The following is a 19,146-nucleotide window of genomic DNA, read 5'->3' on the forward strand; positions in this document are numbered from 1 at the left end:
TGTTTTGTTTTGAGGTACTGGGAATTTAACCCAGGGGCATCCTACCTCTGAGCTACATCCCCAGTCCTATTTTTTTTTTTTTCTTTATTTTGAAAAAGGATCTTACTAAGTTGCGGGCTAACCTGTGAGCCTCCTGTCTCAGCCTCCCAAGTACTGGGATTACAAGCATATGACACTACACCTGGTTTATATCTGATTTTTGTTTAGATTTTCTCCCCTATTTTAATTATAAGGTGAAATCTCTTGGAATTGTTCTACCTTTTTTTTTTTTTTTTCAGAAAACCTAACACACTTTATTATTATTATTATTATTATTATTATTATTATTATTATTATTGTTTTGGTGGTAAAACCCATTTTTAGGAATTTTTTTTTTTTAGGTGTTGATTTGGTTTGACAGATAAAGGGAGATTCAAAGTCTGTTTCTTAGTGAAAAATATCTACTTTTTAAAATTTAAATTAAATTTTTTTTGTGTGTGTGTGTGGTATTGGGTATTGAACCAGGGCATTCTACCTCTGAGCTATATCCCCACCATATTTTATTTTTATTTTGAAACAGGGTCTTGCTGGGTTGGTAAGAAAAATGTACTTTTGATTAAAGAAATTTAAAAAGGCTAGATTAAAATCAAAGTTTTGAATTTTATCTGCATGGGACTGAATTTCTTAAAAATCTGGTTCCTCGTCTGGCCAGTTGGCACTGACCTATTATTCCAGTACTTGGGAGACTGAGACAGAAGGATCATAAGTTCAAAGCCAGTCTCAGCAACTTAATGAGATTTCATTTCAAAAAATAAAATATGGTTACAGATGTAGCTCAGAGGTAGATTGCCACTTGGTTCAATCCCAAGTACCCCCCCCCAAAAAAAGAATCTTGCTCCTAATTTTAAGAAATTCTCCATTGAAAAAGTATTACTGGCTAGACATGGAAGCGCACGCTTTTAATTCCAGTACTTGGGAGGCTGAGACAGGAGCATTGCAGGTTTGAAGCCAGCCTCAGCAACTTAGTGAGGCTGTCAGCAACTTAGACCCTGTTTCCAAATAAAATATAAAATAAGTTTGGAGGTGTAGCTTGGAGGTACAAGGCCCCAGTACCACAAAAAAAAAAAAAAACAAAAAACAACAACAACAACAAAAAAAAAAAAAACGGAAAGAAGAAAGAAAGAGAAAAGAAAAAGTATTACTGATACAAATATTTTGAACTTGAAAGTCAGTGAAAAATCTACCTTTAATCTTTCCAATTTTCTTCTCTTAAACCCATATAGAGAAAAGGAAGAAGTAAAAGAAATTAATAGCTCATCATCTCATCAAGGTTGTTAAAGAATATTCAGGGAAAAATTCTGAAATGTGAGAAACTGTCAGATAGGTTATGCTATAAAACCTCTCATCTTAAAACTCTTACCTTGTCCAAGTGACAGGTGACCACGGTTACCAGGAGCCTCTGTTTTAGCAGGTGCCTGGGCCAGTTTCCAGGTGTGTTTACTTGACCTTTTGGCCTTGCAGCCCTCTTGTACCGATCTTTCCTACCTCGGCTGCTTCCTCCCTCTGACCTCAGCGCCACTCGACTCTCTGCTCTCGCCTCACCTTTGTCTTTCCATCCTCAGAATTTGTGATGCTCAAGATTCAGTGTTTGGACCTCTCCTCTTTTCTCCCTTTCCTCATTCCTTCCCTACTTTTCATCCACCCTTGTTGTGATTTTATCCTTTTAGCCTTGTTGTTACTTCTCTTCTATGTTCTAGGTCTCTTGTTTTCAACACAACTTTTTTTCTTTCTTTCTCTTTTTTTTTCGTGTGTGTGTGGTGCTGGGGATTGAACCCAGGGGCATTATGCCTCCAAGCTACACCCTCACCCCTATTTTTTTATTTTGAAACAAGGTCTCACTAAGTTGCGGGGGCCTCATTAAGTAGCTGAGGTTGGCCAGAACCTGCGATCCTCCTGCCTCAGCCTCCCAAGTACTGGACTAGAAGTGTGCGCCACCACGCCCAGCTCCAGTACACTTTCTGTGACGATAGGAAAGTTCTGTAACGGAGCCATCTACTATAATAGCCATCAGCCACATGTGGCCGTTGAGCATTTGAGCTGTGGTTAGTACAAAAGAGAAAAAAATGACTTTTTAATAGTATTTAATTTGAATTAGTTAAATGTCAAAAACTATACACATCCCACAGGCCAACAGCACAGCCTTTTCATAGATTCCCAGAGTGGGTAATCATCACCTCCCCAAGGGGGCGGTGGGCGTTCGAAGGAAACGCAGATCACAAAGTTCATGGGAGGCTGAGACTGGAAGAACCTCACTGGGGCAACTTAGTGAGACCCTGTTCCAAATGTTTGAGTAGTACGGGGCTGAGGTGTAGCTTAGAGGTAGAATACCCCTGGGTCAGTCCCCAGTACCACAGCAAACAAAACAAAAACACAAGATGCAAATTTGTCACTGCATCTTTATGTTTATTTAATTAAAGAAGTTATATTTCCAGGGGGTGCTCAGTGACTTTTTTCCCTCAAAAGATGATGGTGAGCCAAGTAAGTTCAGGAATCTATGCTAGATGATCTCATTCAGTTTCTTGGCTTTTATATCATCTATATGCTGATTTTATATTCATGCTTCCAGACACAATTTTTTTCTTGAGTTTGAGACTCATGTATTTGTAACATTTCCACTTGAATGTTTAATTGGAACCCAAAACTTACCATTTCAAGAAGTGTTCTCACCAAACATAATCTTCCTCCTATCTATTCCATCTCAGGAAGTGTTATCACCATCACTGAAGTGTTTAGGTGAAAAAACTAGTGGCCTTCTGGGCGTGGTAACACACGTACATAGACCAAGAACTTGGGGGAGACGAGAGGCTCAAAACAGCCTCGACAGTTTAGTGAGACCTCCGAGCTAACCCCCTGCCCTATTTTTTTTTCTTTATTTTGAAACAGTGTCTCACCAAGTTGCAGGGGCTGGCCGTGAATGGCGATCCTCCTGTCTCCGCCTTCCAAGTGCGGGGATTACAAGCGTGTGCCACCACGCCCGGCTCACTTCCATTCTTGAACCTTCTGGTTTTTCCACACAGCAGCCAGAGTGCTCCCTTAGGATGTCTGTTGTTGCCAGGCTACTTGGGAGGCTGAGGCTGGAAGATAACATGTTGGCGGCCAGCCTGGGTAACTTAGCTAGACCCTTTCTCAAAAATAAAACACACCAAGAGCTGAGAATGTAGATAAGAGGTAGAGTGACCCTAGGTTTAATCCCCAGGACCAACAAAACACAAAGGAAATCACGCCTGGTGCTCCTCTGTTCAGAGCCCCTGGTAGCATCACGCTGCGTCCAGAACCACATCCTTGTCCCCGCGGGGTGTGAGGCTCTGTGCAGCCGCTTCCCCACCGCTGCCCTAGCGCCCGGCTGCGTGGCAGGTGCTGGGTTTGGTTTTGTTTTCCCCTCTTTTGTTGTCACATCCCCAGCACCAGCTAAAGGGACTTATAAGAAAACTACTTGTCTGTTTTTTGTGTCCTCCTTTGAGAATCTAAATTCATAAGCCTGGCTACATCCTGGGATAGAACTTGATTTACATCCCTGCAGTCTGTGAAACTCCAGTCCATTCAAGTGCTTTTGGTGATGCTTCTACGGACTTAGCAGAAGAAAGACCAGCTCTTTTCTGGAGGAAAGCACCCTTGATCCTAGGCCGTGAGAAGTAACGACTACAAAATTACCAGACATGCAGAGAAACAAGCCAGTATGAGTCAGGAAAAAAGAAAAACCAGCAACACTCCCCGGCTAAAAACCCCACAGAATTAGGTCACCAAGTTCTTCAGATTTATCACAAAATAAAATTACTTAAATGTTTACAGAAACTAACTAGGGAAGAACTAACCGCACTTGCCTGGCATGTACTGGGCCCTGGGTTCGGCCCCTACCCGTCCTCCCCCAAGAAAATGAAAACCGAGGGAACTGAGGATGGGAATAACAAAAATGATCAAGTAGGTTTGAAAAAACAATAATAGTTAATATTTATTGGATGCTTACTATGTAGGCATTGATTCAAGAGCTTTATGTGCTCTCACTCATTTACCCCTCATTCAATCCCCAGTACCATGAAAAAAAAATCTGTATCACCCTGCAGTTCTACTCCCAATTATATATCCCTGATGTATAAACTGGAAGAAATGTTTATTTTTGTATACCAGGAGACATTACCAAGAAATACTGTAGCACTGCTGATAATGGAAAGTTGGAAGCAATGTAAATATCTGTCACTAGTAATGGATAATTTCCTAGTCCTAAAATGGTGATGAAAGTGAATTAAACAAAACTCCTGCACCAGCTTAGATGAATCTCACATAAGGTTGCTCAAAGAGAGCAAGGTGCAGAATACATAAAGCATGATTCCATTTACAAATGTTTCAAAACAATGCAAATAACGCTATTTTTCCTAGAAATACATATATATATATGTAATGGGAATATATACAAGTGCAGAGAGGAAGAGGAAGGTTATAAGGGGGAGTTAGATGAGCTTTAATGTGTTGATAATTTTTATTATTATTTTTTTTCTTTTGGTGGTACTGGGGTTTCTGGAAACCCTTCTACCTCTAGGCTACACTCCCAGACCTATTTTATATATTTTTATTTGGAAACAGGGTCTCCTAAGCCAGCGCGGCTGGCTTCGAACCTGTGCGATCCTCCTGTCTCCGTCTCCCAAGTGTGGGGATTACAAGCGTGCGCCACCACGCCCAGCTAATTTTTATTTTTTAAGTTGAGCATTAGGCATCAGATATTCTTTATATCTTATCAGATATAAGTCCTATAGTATGGTTTATAAAATATGAATAATTTTTAAAAGAATAGAAAACATTTTTGAAGAGCTTTGCTTTTTATTGAACTTGTTTTCTTGCCTAGCAGTGAACCCAGCCTCTAATGAGATCTTAAAATGGCAGGGGGCACTTAGGAAGGAGTGACAGAATAGGCCTGGGAACTCGCTTCTTAAACTTGAAGGCTTCGTGCCCTTTCCTTGTTTCTACTTGAGCTGTTGTGCAGTTTGGTGTTTTGAGACTGTGGATGGTATAAAACCAGTTATTATAAAATGCTTTTTCTAAATTAAGGGGTAATGTTAGTAAGCAGTGATTAGTCTCCAACCAAAATAAACTTCCTTACATCAAAGCGTTTTGGTTTATAGTTTTATGTAGCTGGTGTGGAAAATAATTATTCTTCAAAAACTATGTGTTTGTATGTTTCCTCATTTCATAAGAGTTTACCAGACTTTAGAGTTTAATAATATAGTGAGGCTGAATTTGTACTCTCAAGGGCTTCCTGATTTATTTGAATTAAATTTTGTTTTTGTTTTTTTACGAAGGTGCACGCCCTAAGTTGGGACGCCGACACAGTATGGAAAATATGGAACTCATGAAGTTAACACCAGAAAAGGCTGGTCATTTTTATGTTTTAAATTTTATGTAACATTGACGGGCATGATTGCACATGCTTGTAATCCTGGTACTTGGGAGGCTGAGACAGGAGAATTGCAGGTTCAAAGCCAGCTTCAGTAACTACTGAGGCTCTCAGCAACTTAATGAGATTTTGTTATCAAATTACACACACAAAAAAAGCTCTAGGGGTGTAGCCTACATGTACAGGCCCCTGGGTTTCATCCCCAACAGCACAAAAATAAATTTCATGTAATGTTATGCTATTTTAGTAAATTTTAATTTTAATAGAATAATTTAAATATTTCTCTTCCCTATATGGTTATCATTTAAAAATTTGTTTTTAAAAAGAATAGGAAGGCCTGGCGTGGTGGTACACGCTTGTAATCCTGCACTTGGGAGGCAGAGACGGGAGGATCGCGCAGGTTCGAAGCCAGCTGCGCACTGGCTTAGGAGACCCTGTTTCCAAATAAAAATGTAAAAATAGGTCTGGGAGTGTAGCCCGGAGGTAGAAGGGCTTCCAGGAACCCCAGTACCACACACACACAAAAAAAAAAAAAAAAATAGGAAGAAGGTGGGCGTGGTGGCTCACGCTTGTAATCCCAGCATTCACGAGGCTGAGACTGGAGGATCATGGCTCATGGACATCCTCATCTACTTACTTAGTGAGGCCCTTTGCAACTCAGTGAGTCCCTGTTTCAAAATAAAGAATAAAAAATAGGGCAGGGGGTGTAGCTCGGAGGTAGACTGCCCCTGAGTTCCATCCCCAGACCCACAAAAAAAAAAAGAATAGGTAGGAAGAAGTAGACGTTCAGTGCAAAATGAGGGTGTATAGCATGTTGTTGCTATTTAAGACATATGTATATATATCCTTTGTAGATTCATAAAACATTTCTGGAAAAGTATATAAGAAAGTTGCTAGCAATTATTGCTTTTGGGAAGAGGATTGGATATCTGAGTTAGGCTACAGATACATAACCAGTTTGAACTGCCTGAATATTTTACTATGTAAATGTAAAATTTTAAATCGTTTATTTTTTAAAATTTTAACAAAAGATAACGGAAAGTTGAAAACCAGACAATAGCTTTTTTTCCTTTCTACTACATCACATAACAACATTAACTACTAAAGTTAATGAGATTTATGATTAAGAGCAGTTTTTCTAGCTGCATTTTTGAGAACTGTTTTTAACTGACGGTGCTTTTTTTTTTTTGGTGGTGGTACTGGGGTTCCTGGAAGCCCTTCTACCTCCAGGCTACACTCCCAGACCTATTTTTACATTTTTATTTGGAAACAGGGTCTCCTAAGCCAGCGCGCGCGGCTGGCTTCGAACCTGCGCAATCCTCCTGTCTCTGCCTCCCAAGCGCGGGGATTACAAGCGTGCGCCACCACGCCCGGCTGACAGGGTGCTTTTTATTCAAAATACTTCCTAGGCTTTTTTTTTGGGGGGGGGGAGCATAACAGAGGAGGAAATTCATAATAGGAAAAAGGTATTGTAGAAAAAAATTAAGGCTACTTTCTTCCATTTAAGTTAATTTTACATTGTTATAGGCTCTTATTCCCTTGAGATTTATTTTTAGTTTGAAAAGAGTGTCACTAAATTACTAAGCTGGCTTTGAACCTGTGATACTCCCGTCTCAGCCTCCCAGCTACTGGGATGATAAGTGCACACCACTGAGCACAGCTGTATTTTTTTAAATACTTTTTCTAGAGCTGGGCATGGAGGCACATGCCTATAATCCCAGTACTTGGAAGGCTGAGACAGAGGATCGATTGCAGGTTTGAGGACAGCCCCAGCATGTAGTGAGATGTTCATTAACCTAGTGAGACCCTGTTTCAAAATACAAATAGGGCTGGGAGTATAGCTCAGAGTATGGCTCGGTACCACACCACACACACACACGTGCACACACACACACACACACACACACGCACGCACGCGCGTGCGCATACACACACACACACACACACACACACACACACACACACAAATACTATTTTTTTTTTAAAGCTGGGCATGGCGTGCACACTTGTAATCCCAGCAACTCAGGAGGTTGAGGCAAGAGAATTGCAAGTTTGAATCCAGCCTGTGCAATTTAGTTACAACCTGTCTCATAATAATAAAAAAGGATGGGGATGTAGCTTAGTGGTAGAGCACTCCTGGGTTCAATCTCCAGCACGTACACAGAAAAATAATTTTTAGTTGGAAATAACTTTTTTTTCATAATTTTTAAGATATTGCTGTATTTTTTGTTCTTGTTTACAGGTTTAGAAGTCCAAATAACTATATCAGAAAGCTTTTTTTTACATTTCTACTTGGGTTTTAGGTATAAGTTTCATGTTCTCACACTAAGGGCTATTTCTTTTTCTTTTTTTTCTTTCTTTTTTTTTTTTTTTGGTGGTACTGGGGTTCCTGGAAGCCCTCCTTCCTCCGGGCTACACTCCCAGACCTATTTTATATTTTTGAAACAGGGTCTCTTACGCCAGCACGGCTGGCTTCGAACCTGCGCGATCCTCCTGTCTCTGCCTCCCAAGCGCGGGGATTACAAGCATGCGCCACCACGCCCGGCTTCTTTTTCTTTGATCAGTAGCAAATAATTTCCCTTTACAGTCTGTATGTGGTAAGGAGTAGATGGCTTGACCCGCTAGCTAGCTGCGTGTCCCATTCCTGCACTGCGCGTCAGAGCAGGGCTTGCTCCAGTTTGTGCCTCATAGGAGACTTTTCTGGGTTGATGAAATGTTTTTTTTTTTTTTCTTTTTTTTCTTTTTGGTGGTACTGGGGTTCCTGGAAACACTTCTACCTCCGGGCTACACTCCCAGAAACCTATTTTATATTTTTATTTGGAAATGGTCTCTTAAGCCAGTGAGGGGCTTCGAACCTGCGCGATCCTCCTGTCTCCACCTCCCAAGCACGGGGATTACAAGTGTGCACCACCACACCCGCCCGGCTGTTTATTAACTTTTTTTAATGTTCTATATCTTGATTGAGGTAGGGGTTTATGGCTTCCAATTATACACTTAAAATTTGTTCATTTGACTGTATATAAATTTTATCTATGAAAAAATGTGTCTCAGCCAGACATGGTGGCGCATGCTTGTAATCCCAGCATTTGGGAGGCTGAGACTGGAGGATTGCGGTTCGTGGACAGCCTCAGCTACTTAGTGAGGCTCTTTGAAACTTAGTAAGACCCTGTTTCAAAATAAAGAATAAAAAATAGGGCAGGGGTATAGCTTGGAGGTCAAATACTTCCGGGTTCCATCTCCAGACCCACCCCCCCCCAAAAAAATAGTAAAATACATGGAAAATTTTGATTAAGAGATCTAGAAATTTCCTGCCACCCCAGTAGTCAATGAGTAAAGATGTGCTTGGTACAGGAAGTCAGAAAGTTGGGGGTTTTAATATATTGCTTTTCTCTTATGATTTTGTAGGTACAGAACTGGAACAGTGAAATTCTTGCTAAACAAAAACCTCTTATTGCCAAACCTTCTGCAAAGCTATTCTTTGTCAACAGACTGAAGGGGAAAAAATACAAAACCAATTCCTCCACTAAAGTTCTCCAAGATGCCAGTAATTCCATTGACCACCGAATCCCAAATTCTCAGAGGGTATGTTTAAGTTTTTTAGTATTGCGGGGTTTTTTTAGGTTTAATTTCTTATTTTTAAACTTTTAATTTTAAATGTGTTTAAATACATCAGAAACTGTTTATAGTTATAATCAGAAATGGAGTGATCTGCCGGGTTGGAGGTAAAAAAAAGGATACTATATAAAAGGATCAAAGTCAGTAACAAAGCACTTCATCTAGCCAAGCGCGAGGTGCGCACGCGTAATCCCAGAGCTTGGGGTGGAGACAGGAGGCTCGCAGGTGTGAGGCCGGCACCGGCATTTCTAAGTCCCCCAGCAACTTAGAACCTGATTCAAATAAAAAAAACCTGGGCTGTAGCTCAGGGGTAGAGTACTCTGCGGTCAGCCCCTGGTCCAGAAACAAACAAAATACTTCATCTTACCTAGTGTTTTTTTTGAAGGAAGAGCCTTTGATACACACTGTCTTAAGAGATTTCTATTTGGCCCTCTTTTCCGAGTGCATCTTTGTATAAGTACACCTTTGTAGTGTCATTCTCTTGATTTTTATTTTGGTTTCTTAGAGATAACTCTTCTAAGCTATACATGACTAACAAAGGGAAAAATTAAGGGAAAGGTGTAGGGGTGTGTGTGTGTGTGTGTGTGTGCGCTAGTCAGTGGGTAGTGAACCAGGAGCATTTTGCCTTTGAGCTTTACCCCCAGCTCTTTTATTTTCTGTTCTTGAAACAGGGTCTAAGTTGCTGAGTCTCGGTAAGCTGCGAGGCTGGCCTTGAACCTGCGATCCTTTTGTCTCAGCCTCCCAAGTACTGGGATTGCCAGCCAACAGACTAAATGTTTCAGGGATGCTTTCGAGGGTACAGGGAAGGCACACTTTTTCGGGCTTGGGTCTCTCTAGGCACACTTGTCAGAGTGGTGCATACTTTTGGAGTCATGTTGTTTTGGTGTCAGCATTTTGAATGGCAGACTTTTTTGCTGTTAGGAAAATATCTTTTTGGTGATGAATGCGTTTGACTACAGCTTAAGTGCATCTTATTCCCAAGCTTCAAATTCGGCAGTGTTACAAACTGCGTTGGCCTCTTCCCTCCTTACCCACCTCTGCCTTTCAGCTCATTGTGTCCTGAATGCCAAAGACCTTTGGAATTGCTTATTAATCAGCATAAAAGATCTCCCACCTGAAAGTACCTGCCGTGTGTGTGTGTGTGTGTGTGTGTGTGTGTGTGTGTGTGTGTGTGTGGTGCTAGGGATGGAACCTGGGGGCATTCTATGTCCCAGCTATACCCCCAGCCCTATTTCTTTATTTTCAAACAGGGTCTCGCTAGGTCGCGGATCATCTTGCCACATTACTGAGGCTGTCCCGAGGCGGCAACCCTCCTGTCTCAGCCCCCGACTGGGATTACAGGTGCGCACCACCGCACCTGGCTCTGCGCGTGCCATTTGAGTGCATCACGATGTTCATTAATGCCTGAGGATAATAGTGAGATTAAGTGTAATAGATTTTCTCTCAATACTTTAGAAAATCAGTGCAGATACTATTGGAGATGAAGGATTCTTTGACCTGTTAAGCCGATTTCAGAGCAACAGGATGGATGATCAGAGGTGCTGCTTACAAGTAAAGAACGGCCGAGTCCCTTCAATGGCAGTGTCTTCCACTCCCCCCAAAGTGGTACTGAAAAGTAAGTCATTTGTGCTTCTCCCCTGGTTTTAATGGTTCTTTGATGATCTTGTGATTTACTTCTGAGGACATAGTTCTTAAGATATAATAAAGCCGGGTGTGGCGGCGCACGCTTGTAATCCCAGCATTCGGGAGACTAAGACAGGGTGATCGTGGTTCGCAGACAGCCTCAGCTACTTAGTGAGGCCCTTTGCAACTCAGTGAGACCCTGTTTCAAAACAAAGAATAAAAATATAGGGCTGGGGATGTTGCTCAGAGGTAGAGTACCCCTGGGTTCCACCCCTAGTACTGCAAAAAAAAAAAAAAAAAAAAAAAAAAAAAAAAAAAAATATATATATATATATATATATATATATATATATATATATAGTAAATGATCCTGAATGCAGATGTTATTGAAATGCTGGTGTTTGAACAATTCAAAATAATGTTCTGCTGGACGTGGAGGCACACGTGTAATCCCAGTACTTGGCAGGCGGAGATTGGAGGATTATAGGTTCAAGGCCAGCCTCAGCAACTTGTCATGGTTCTCAGCAACCTCAGACTCTGTTTAAAAATAAAAAGGGCTGGGAGTATAGCTCAGAGGTAAAGTGCCCCTGGGTTCAATCCCCAGCACCACATAAAAAGAAAAAAGGCCAACCCAGGTATGGTGGTGCACACCTATGATCCTAGCAGTTGGGAGGTTGACACAGACAGATCCCGGGTTTGAGGCCAGTCTCAGCAGCAATTTAAAATAAAAATAAAATAAGTAGGGCTGGGCGTGGTTCAGAGGTAGAACACCCCTAGATTCAATACCCCCCCCCCATAAAAAGGCAGGGAAGTTGCAGATATCACTCAGTGGTAGAGAGCTTTCCTGCAAAGAACAAGGCCCTCAAAAAAAGAAAAGAACAAAAATATAAAAATGGAGGGAAATGGTGGTTCTCCATACACATGCTTGTATGTAGGTAGTGAATACTTCATATCTAAAATAAAAAGAAAAGCCTAGACAGACTGAAGAGGTACTTGTGGCTAAGAATGAAAATAAGGCCTAATCTTAGGTCTCAAATGATTAAATTTTCCCATTCTAGCTACTCAAAAAGACTTCTAGCATAGGCCCAGGCTTGCTAGGAGCCCTTTAGTTCATTACACGATTCCCACCTAGGGCATGGAAGAAAAAAACACTGTTCCGTTATTTTAGCCTGAGAAATTATGTTAGAAAAACTGTATTTACCCCTGAAATTGAGCCCTTTACCTATAGATGTGGGCGAGCAATAAAGGAGAAGAGAGACAAGTCGGAATGGGCTCCAGGTGGGCGCTTTGCAGCTCTGGGTGTCGCTGTTCTCTCTGCTGATGAGAGCCCCAGCCATCAGCCAAAGCCCAGTAGGGCAGAAAAGAACTATGTACATAACAAACATGCTGAAACGCTTTCTGCAACATTCTGGATGTTTCCTGTTCATAGAGCCATCTGGTTCCGTGGCGTCCCCCAACACAGATGAGTTCTTGGATCTTCTGGCCAGCTCACAGAGCCGCCGTCTGGACGACCAGAGGGCCAGCCTCAGCAACCTGCCAGGGCTTCGTCTGACAAACAACCGTCCGTCAGTACTCGAGCACCTGAGGACCAAGGACAGCAGGGAGCCGGATGAAGACTTCTTTGACATCCTTGTAAAATGTCAAGTAGGTGTATTCCCTCACTCTCCATACCACTGACGCCACTGAGTGCTCTGGCGGATCGCAGCTCTCAGGAAGGACTCACTGTGCGAGGGAGGTGCCAGCGCCCGGCCTCGCTGCGCTCCAGGGGCTGTTCTAGGCAGTGAGCTCGCACTTGCTCCTTTAGAGAGGCCGTGACCACACACACACTCACTCTTCCTCCTTCTGCTGTGCCTGTGTGTGTCAACAAAACGTTCTATGAAGAACGTTAAAAGGGTCGAAGGCCGTGGGTAACCAGGAGTGGTGGTGGTAGGGGAGCGTGTTTTAGATAAGGCGCTTGAGGACTTCCTGGATTGCCGTTTGAGGAACAGACTTGAACAGAGTGCAGCAGCAGCAGGTGAGCACCCAGGGGAAGCGCTCTCCGTGTAGACGGCCAGTCCCTCTTGGACGTAACCTCTGCGGGGTCAGTAAAGGCAAAGGGGCCGGTGCGAGGAAGAGGAGAGAGGTGCGCGGCGCAGGGAGGAGTACGTAGGCCGAGGTCATACGGCTCTCTAGACGTGAGGAGGTCTTAGGTCTTACTGTGCCGGGAAGCACCTCACAGGTCCTGGAGGTGAGTACTGACGGAGGGATGCAGGGTGGCAAGAGCATTAGTGCAAACCCAGCAAGAGGCTGGTGACTTGGACGAGCGTGGTGGCAGTGTAAGTAGGATATATTTTGAAATTATGGTTTATTGGCAAGTCCTGTTAATAAACTGGAAGGAGAGGCTCAAGGATGACTTCTTTTTGGTTTGAATAACTGGGTGGATTAGACTAGAAAAGCAAATTTAGGGAGAAAATGTTTTATTTGTGTGGATGTGTGGGTGTCAGGCGCTGGGAATTGAACCCAGGGGCATTCTACCTCTGAGATACACCCCAGCCCTATTTTATTTTTATTTTTAAACAGGCTAGGTTAATGAGAGTCTCACTACTTGCTGAGGCTGTCCTCAAATCTGTGATCCTCCTGTCTCAGCCTCCCAAGTACTGGGATTACAAGCATGTGCCACCCCGCCTAGCTATGTTTTATTTTAGATATGTTAAATTTGAGATACTTGATTAGTCAGTGAAATAGAGGCTGAATAGGCCACTGTATAAAATTTGGAGCCCAAAACAGAAGTTGGGAGGCATTAGCATAGAGCTGGTATGAAAGCCCTAAAAAGATATTATAACTAAGGAATAAATAAGGAGATGAGAAGAGGCCAAAATGAAGCCTTAGACCTTCCAAAATCTACTAGTAAAATAAAGGAAGATGAACTAGAGTTACAGGAACTAGAGTGTGTGGTGTGTGGTATCCAAGTGAAAAGAGGGTCTGAAACAGTGTTCAGATGCTGTAAGAAACCACGTTGGGCACTAATAACTAGACTACTAGATTTGATGACATGGAAATTATTACTAATTGTGAACAGAAAAAAATGGAAAGTGTTAGGAGAGAGAACAGAATGGTGGTGGAAGCCTGTAGTCCCAGTACTTGAGAGGCTGGAAAAAACAAGAGGGTCACAGGTTGGAGACGCCTTCAGCAAGCAGCAAGACTCGCCACAGGCTGGCCGGACCCTCCTTCAAAACAATAAATAAGGGCTGGGGTGGAGCATGGAGGTAGGGATGCTCCTGGGTTTGATCACCAGTATCAAAAAAGAAAAGCAAAAACAAACAAAGGAGAGAGAATATAGAAAACATTCTATAGGTTTTGCTTAGAAAGAGAAGCAAAGAAATGGTTCGTTAGCTGGATAAAGGGATTGTGGACACAGTAAAAAAAAAAATGGGGCCGGGCGTGGTGGCGCATGCTTGTAATCCCAGCATTCGGGAGGCTGAGACCGGAGGAGCGCGGTTCACAAACAGCCTCAGCTATTTAGTGAGGCCCTCTGCAACTCAGTGAGACCTGATTTCAAAATAAAGAATAAAAAATAGGGCAGGGGGTGTAGCTCGAAGGTCGAATGCCTCTGGGTTCCATCCCCAGACCCGCAAAAAAAAAAAGGGTGGTGGTTTTCCTTTGGGTGATAATATGCCATGTCCATAGATGGAAATGGTCATGTGGGAAGTGGAACCATTGTCACAGCAGGAAAATGAATAGAGGATCATTGGACAGCACAGTTTTTGTGTAAGTGAGAAAAAAGAATATTTGTGTATAGATTAGGAGACAGGACCAAGTAGAAATGTTCTCTGGTTGCTTTTATTTTTTTCAGCAAGGCAAGAAATAGGGTCATTAACTGAAACAGAGATTGAGGACACTATGATTTGAAGAAAAAGAAAGTGGAAAATAGTTGACTTTTAGAAACTAAAAGTAGTAAGATTATTGAGCCACCCTAAGTAAGGACCCACTTAAAGTTCATAGACACTGGAAATAAGACTACTCAGTGTGGTTAGCTTTCTCTAATCATAACCAGCTACTTGAAGAGGTAGAGATATATTTAAACAAGATTGCTATTTTACCAGGAGAATGGGATGTAGGAGAGAAAGTTGAAGACTTATGTCAGTGAGCTGCTTTAATGGCAGACTTTGGCATCTACAAGGCTATGGGAAAGAATTCAGGATATGGCGTGAGTTTAAAAAAAAAAAGCAACAGGAAAGGAAAATGGGAAACTTTTAGAGATAAATAAAAATAGGATACCTTGCTGGGTGTGGTGGCTCATGCCTGTAATCCCAGTACTTGGGAAGCTAAGATAGGATTGCAGGTTTAAGGCTAGACCCAACAACTCAGCAAGGCTCTCAGCAACCTATTGGAGTCCTTTTTCAAAATAAAAAAAGGGCTGAGGGTAGCTCAGAAATAGAATGTCCCTAAGTTCAATCCCTAGGACCACAAAAACAAAGACTAAAAGCTTCCTCTCCGATCAGGCATGAGACAAGAATGCACATTTTTGCCACTTCTACTTAACAGAATACTGAATTTTCAAGCCACAACACTTAGGCAAAAAAGAAATAAGATATTCAAATTAAAAATGAGGAAGCAAAATTATCTTTGTTCACAGATGATATGATCTTATATGTAGGAAACCCTAAATAGTTCACCAAAAAACTATTAGAACTAAGCAATGAATTCATCAAGTGGCAGGAGATAAAATAAACATGAAGAAAAATCGTTTGCATTTCTATACTCTTAAAAATGAATAACCAGAGAAGCCGGGCGTGGTGGTGCACACGTGTAATCCCCGCGCTTGGGAGGCTGAGACAGAAGGATCCCAGGTTCAAAGCCAGCCTCAGCTGCTTAGTGAGGCTCTCAGCAACTTAGTGAGACCCTGTTTCCAAATAAAAATACAAAATAGGTCTTGGAGTGTAGCCAGGAGGTAGAAGGCCTCTGGGTTTCATCCCCAGCACCACAAAAACAAATTTTTTTAATGACTAACTGGATCTGGGCATGGTGGCGCACGCTTGTAATCCCGGTACTTGGGAGGCTGAGACAGGAGCACCACACACATACACACAAAATCAGTAAACTCGAAACCTCTTAGGAGAGCTCCATGACACTGGGTTTGGTGGTGACTTCTTAGTTGTGACACTGAAGGCACAGGCAGCAACAGAAAGACAGACAAATAAGCTTTCATCACAACTAAACATTTCTGCTTCAAGAGACACTGGATCGCGGTTCGTGGACAGACTCAGCTACTTAGTGAGGCCCTTCGCAGCTCAGTAAGACCCTGTTTCAAAAATAAAGAATAAAAATAGGGTGGGGGTGTCCTCGGAGGTAGAACGCCTTGGGTTCCATCCCCAGTACCACAAAGAAAGTGGGGGGAGGGAGAGAGGGAAAGAGAAAGAAAATGAAACTGAAAAGCAGGCACTGGCTTATAGTTTACTGTCTCCTGGCCTGAGGCTTTCTAAAAGTAGTCCTGAGGGGCTTTTGTATACAACATTGTACCTCTAATGATGTGTAAATTATACTCACAGTGCTTATTATGAATTATCGATTATTATTGAATGGCCATACTTGGACACAGTTGGCTTTCCATTTTAAGTAACCCCAGATTAAATCTTGTGACCAGTTTAAATAGGATGACTAAATTTCTTACTGAACTCATGAAACTACAGCTATACTTCTACATAATACTAAAAATACTTTTTTTTTTGGTACTGGGGATTGAATCCAGGGGCATGTCATCTCTGAGCTACATCCCCAGCCCTTTTATTTTGAAACAAGATCTCTCTTAATTGCTGAGGCTAGCCTCAAACCTGCAATCCTCCTGTCTTAGCTTCCCAAGGATTAAGATAACAGGTATGCACCACTGTGCCCAGCTTGTCATTTTAAAGAAAAAGACTTTGCTGTGAGACTACAATGCTAAAAAAAAAAAAAAGGGAAAAGAAAAATACTAGGTTTCAGGTTTAAAGATTAAATTTCTAAAAAGAAGCAGATGAAATGTTTACAATTCCATTTTTTTCTTACCATTTCTCATTATCTTTGTTTTCCTTCCCTGCAATATTTATGTTTTAATCTTTCTCATATTTTTAGGGGTCCAGATTAGATGATCAAAGATGTGCTCCACCACCGGCTGCCACGAAGGGTCCAACAGTACCAGATGAAGACTTTTTTAGCCTTATTCTGCGGTCTCAGGCAAAAAGAATGGACGAACAGAGAGTCCTTTTACAAAGAGATCAAAACAGAGCCTCTGAGTTTGGGCTAAAGGACTTGTTGCAAAGTAATGCTTTGTTAGAATTTAAAAATTCAGGAAAATAATCAGCAAACCAGTAGTTGCTATGGATAATTTTAAAGACCTTATTTCCTTTAAGAAGACTGGGGAAATTCAACCTATTTTTTTCCTAAAAAGGAGAATGTAAAATATTCTTACAGTGACGTAAGTATTCAGCGCTCAGTAGTACAGGCCTCAGGAGTTAGCGTCCTCTGACCCACGCCTGTTCTGGGGCGTCCTGTGAGGGGCGTCAGCTTCCGTGGTGACTGTTCTTGGGCAGCTTTAGATTCCTCTAGTGGTGTTTGTAAGGTAGGAATTAAAATGACTCCTAGACTAGAACTTAATCCTCTGGCTGAGGTAATTCTTAAAAATCTTGAAAATGGCATTTTTGTACATTTAACCATTAAGGTAGTGGGAAAATTATGCTGTTTAGTAAAAATAATGTACTTGACCAATGTAAAATAATTATACAAAATAGTCTTCAAAAGTCTAGATTTTTTGAAAATCTATTTTCAATGTATTTTTAGCCAAAGGTAATATAAAATTATTAAAACATGAACTACTTTTAGCATGTTTTAGACTATTTGTCTCTTCTTTTACACAATACTGCTGTAAAACAAATTTCATAGGACCTAATGCATTGTCTATGATGAAAACAACACCATTAGGTCAAGCGCCTGTTCACATAAACAGAAAATAAATGAAAACTCAAAAACTGTGAAGGCCCCTGGCTAAAGAACTCAGCTGTCAGCCCATAGACTGAACGTAGTGTACAAGGACATGGAAGAGGAGAGGACAAAGTAAGGGCAGCATAAGGATGACCAGAGCCTGGACTAAGGCTGAGCCAAACACCAGGCCAGTACCAGGAACAAACTGGCAGCTAGCTGACTCAGCTTGCTTCTGATAGGCAAAGCTGAGGTGGGGCCTGGAGCCCCCCCTCTCTCAAAAGGCAATTCAGAAGCCGGGCGTGGTGGCGCACGCTGATTGTACCTGGAAAGCTGAGACAGGACGATCATGGTTTGCGAACAGCCTCAGTTTAAGCCCTCTGCAACCTAGTGAGACCCTGTTTCAAAATAGAGAATAAAAAATAGGGCTGGGGGTATAGCTCAGAGGTAGAATGCCCCTGGGTTCCATCCTCAGTACTGCAAAAGAAAAAAAAAAAGGTAATTTAGATTATTTTGATGGACAGAAGGGACACCCACTTCTTTAAAATGGCCGTTAAAAGATAATTTAGCCGGGTGCTTGGGAGGCGGAGACAGGAGGATTGTGTAGGTTCGAAGCCAGCCTTCTGGCTTAAGAGACCCTGTTTCCAAATAAAAAATATAAAATAGATCTGGGAGTGTAGCCCAGAGGCAGAAGGGTTCCATCCCCATTACCACACACACACAAAAAAGGTAATTTAGATGACTTTGATGGACAGAAGGGACACCCACTTCTTTAAAATGGCCAATGTTAAAAAAGTTACACAGTCACAGCCTGGAATTACATTAACTCAGCTAAAGCCAGGCACGGTGGCGTACGCTTGTAATCCCAGGATTTGGTAGGCTAAGACAGGAGGATCACAGGTTCATGGCCAACTTCATCTACTTAAACCCTCTGCAATTTAGTGAGGGTGTAGCCCGGAGGTAAAATGCCCATGGGTTCAATCCCCAACACCCAAAAAGATATTTTCTTGGATTTTAGATCACACAAATTCTAGGTTAAAACATGAGTTTTATATGTTATTTTAAAATGGCAAGTAAAGTTTATGGGGCCTTTTCTAATAAAAAGAGCATATCAAGCCACAATAATTAAAAATAATTGTTTATTTTGTGTATACAGTGGTTCTTAGGCCCTGTAAGCATTCGGTATCATCTGCTCCATTTCAAAAGTACTTTTAATAGCTGTCTACCCAACTCTGATTCTTAAAAGCTTGCTGGTATACGCCTTAATTGCAGTAGCAAATACTGGCTAATACAAGGCTTATCTCACTTCTGACCAAAGCTGGCCTTGATAGGTTCACTTTGCTTTAATAAAGTCTCCCCTGCATTGCTGCAATCAGTCAACAGCAAGAGCATGTAGCTTGCTAGCTGTCAAAGTAGATTTCATCCCCAACTGGAATCTGTAATGAAAGAATACAAAGATGAAATTTTAAGTGTTTTTTTGAAAAGGATTGATTTTTTGATTAAAAGCAGTCAGGAGTACAAGCACATTAACCCCACTCTCACGGTTACATCTG

At 41.8% G+C, this 19,146-nt stretch overlaps 1 protein-coding gene across 1 annotated transcript in view; it reads left to right on the forward strand.

Annotated features, from left to right (window-relative positions):
• GPSM2 (G protein signaling modulator 2) overlaps window positions 1-16,975 on the forward strand; it is a gene marked incomplete at both ends in the record, with an annotated part of 36,965 nt that extends 19,990 nt beyond the window's left edge. Inside the window, 5 exons of the mRNA XM_080691787.1 lie at window positions 5,331-5,401; window positions 8,831-9,007; window positions 10,496-10,655; window positions 12,093-12,307; window positions 16,751-16,975. Coding sequence (XP_080547913.1) covers window positions 5,331-5,401; window positions 8,831-9,007; window positions 10,496-10,655; window positions 12,093-12,307; window positions 16,751-16,975 — 848 coding nt within the window. The remainder of the gene's footprint in view (window positions 1-5,330; window positions 5,402-8,830; window positions 9,008-10,495; window positions 10,656-12,092; window positions 12,308-16,750) is intronic.
• Window positions 16,976-19,146: the final 2,171 nt, after the last annotated feature.

This window comes from Muscardinus avellanarius (genome assembly GCF_963383645.1).
Source record: "Muscardinus avellanarius genome assembly, chromosome: 3".
Classification (NCBI taxonomy): domain Eukaryota; kingdom Metazoa; phylum Chordata; class Mammalia; order Rodentia; family Gliridae; genus Muscardinus; species Muscardinus avellanarius.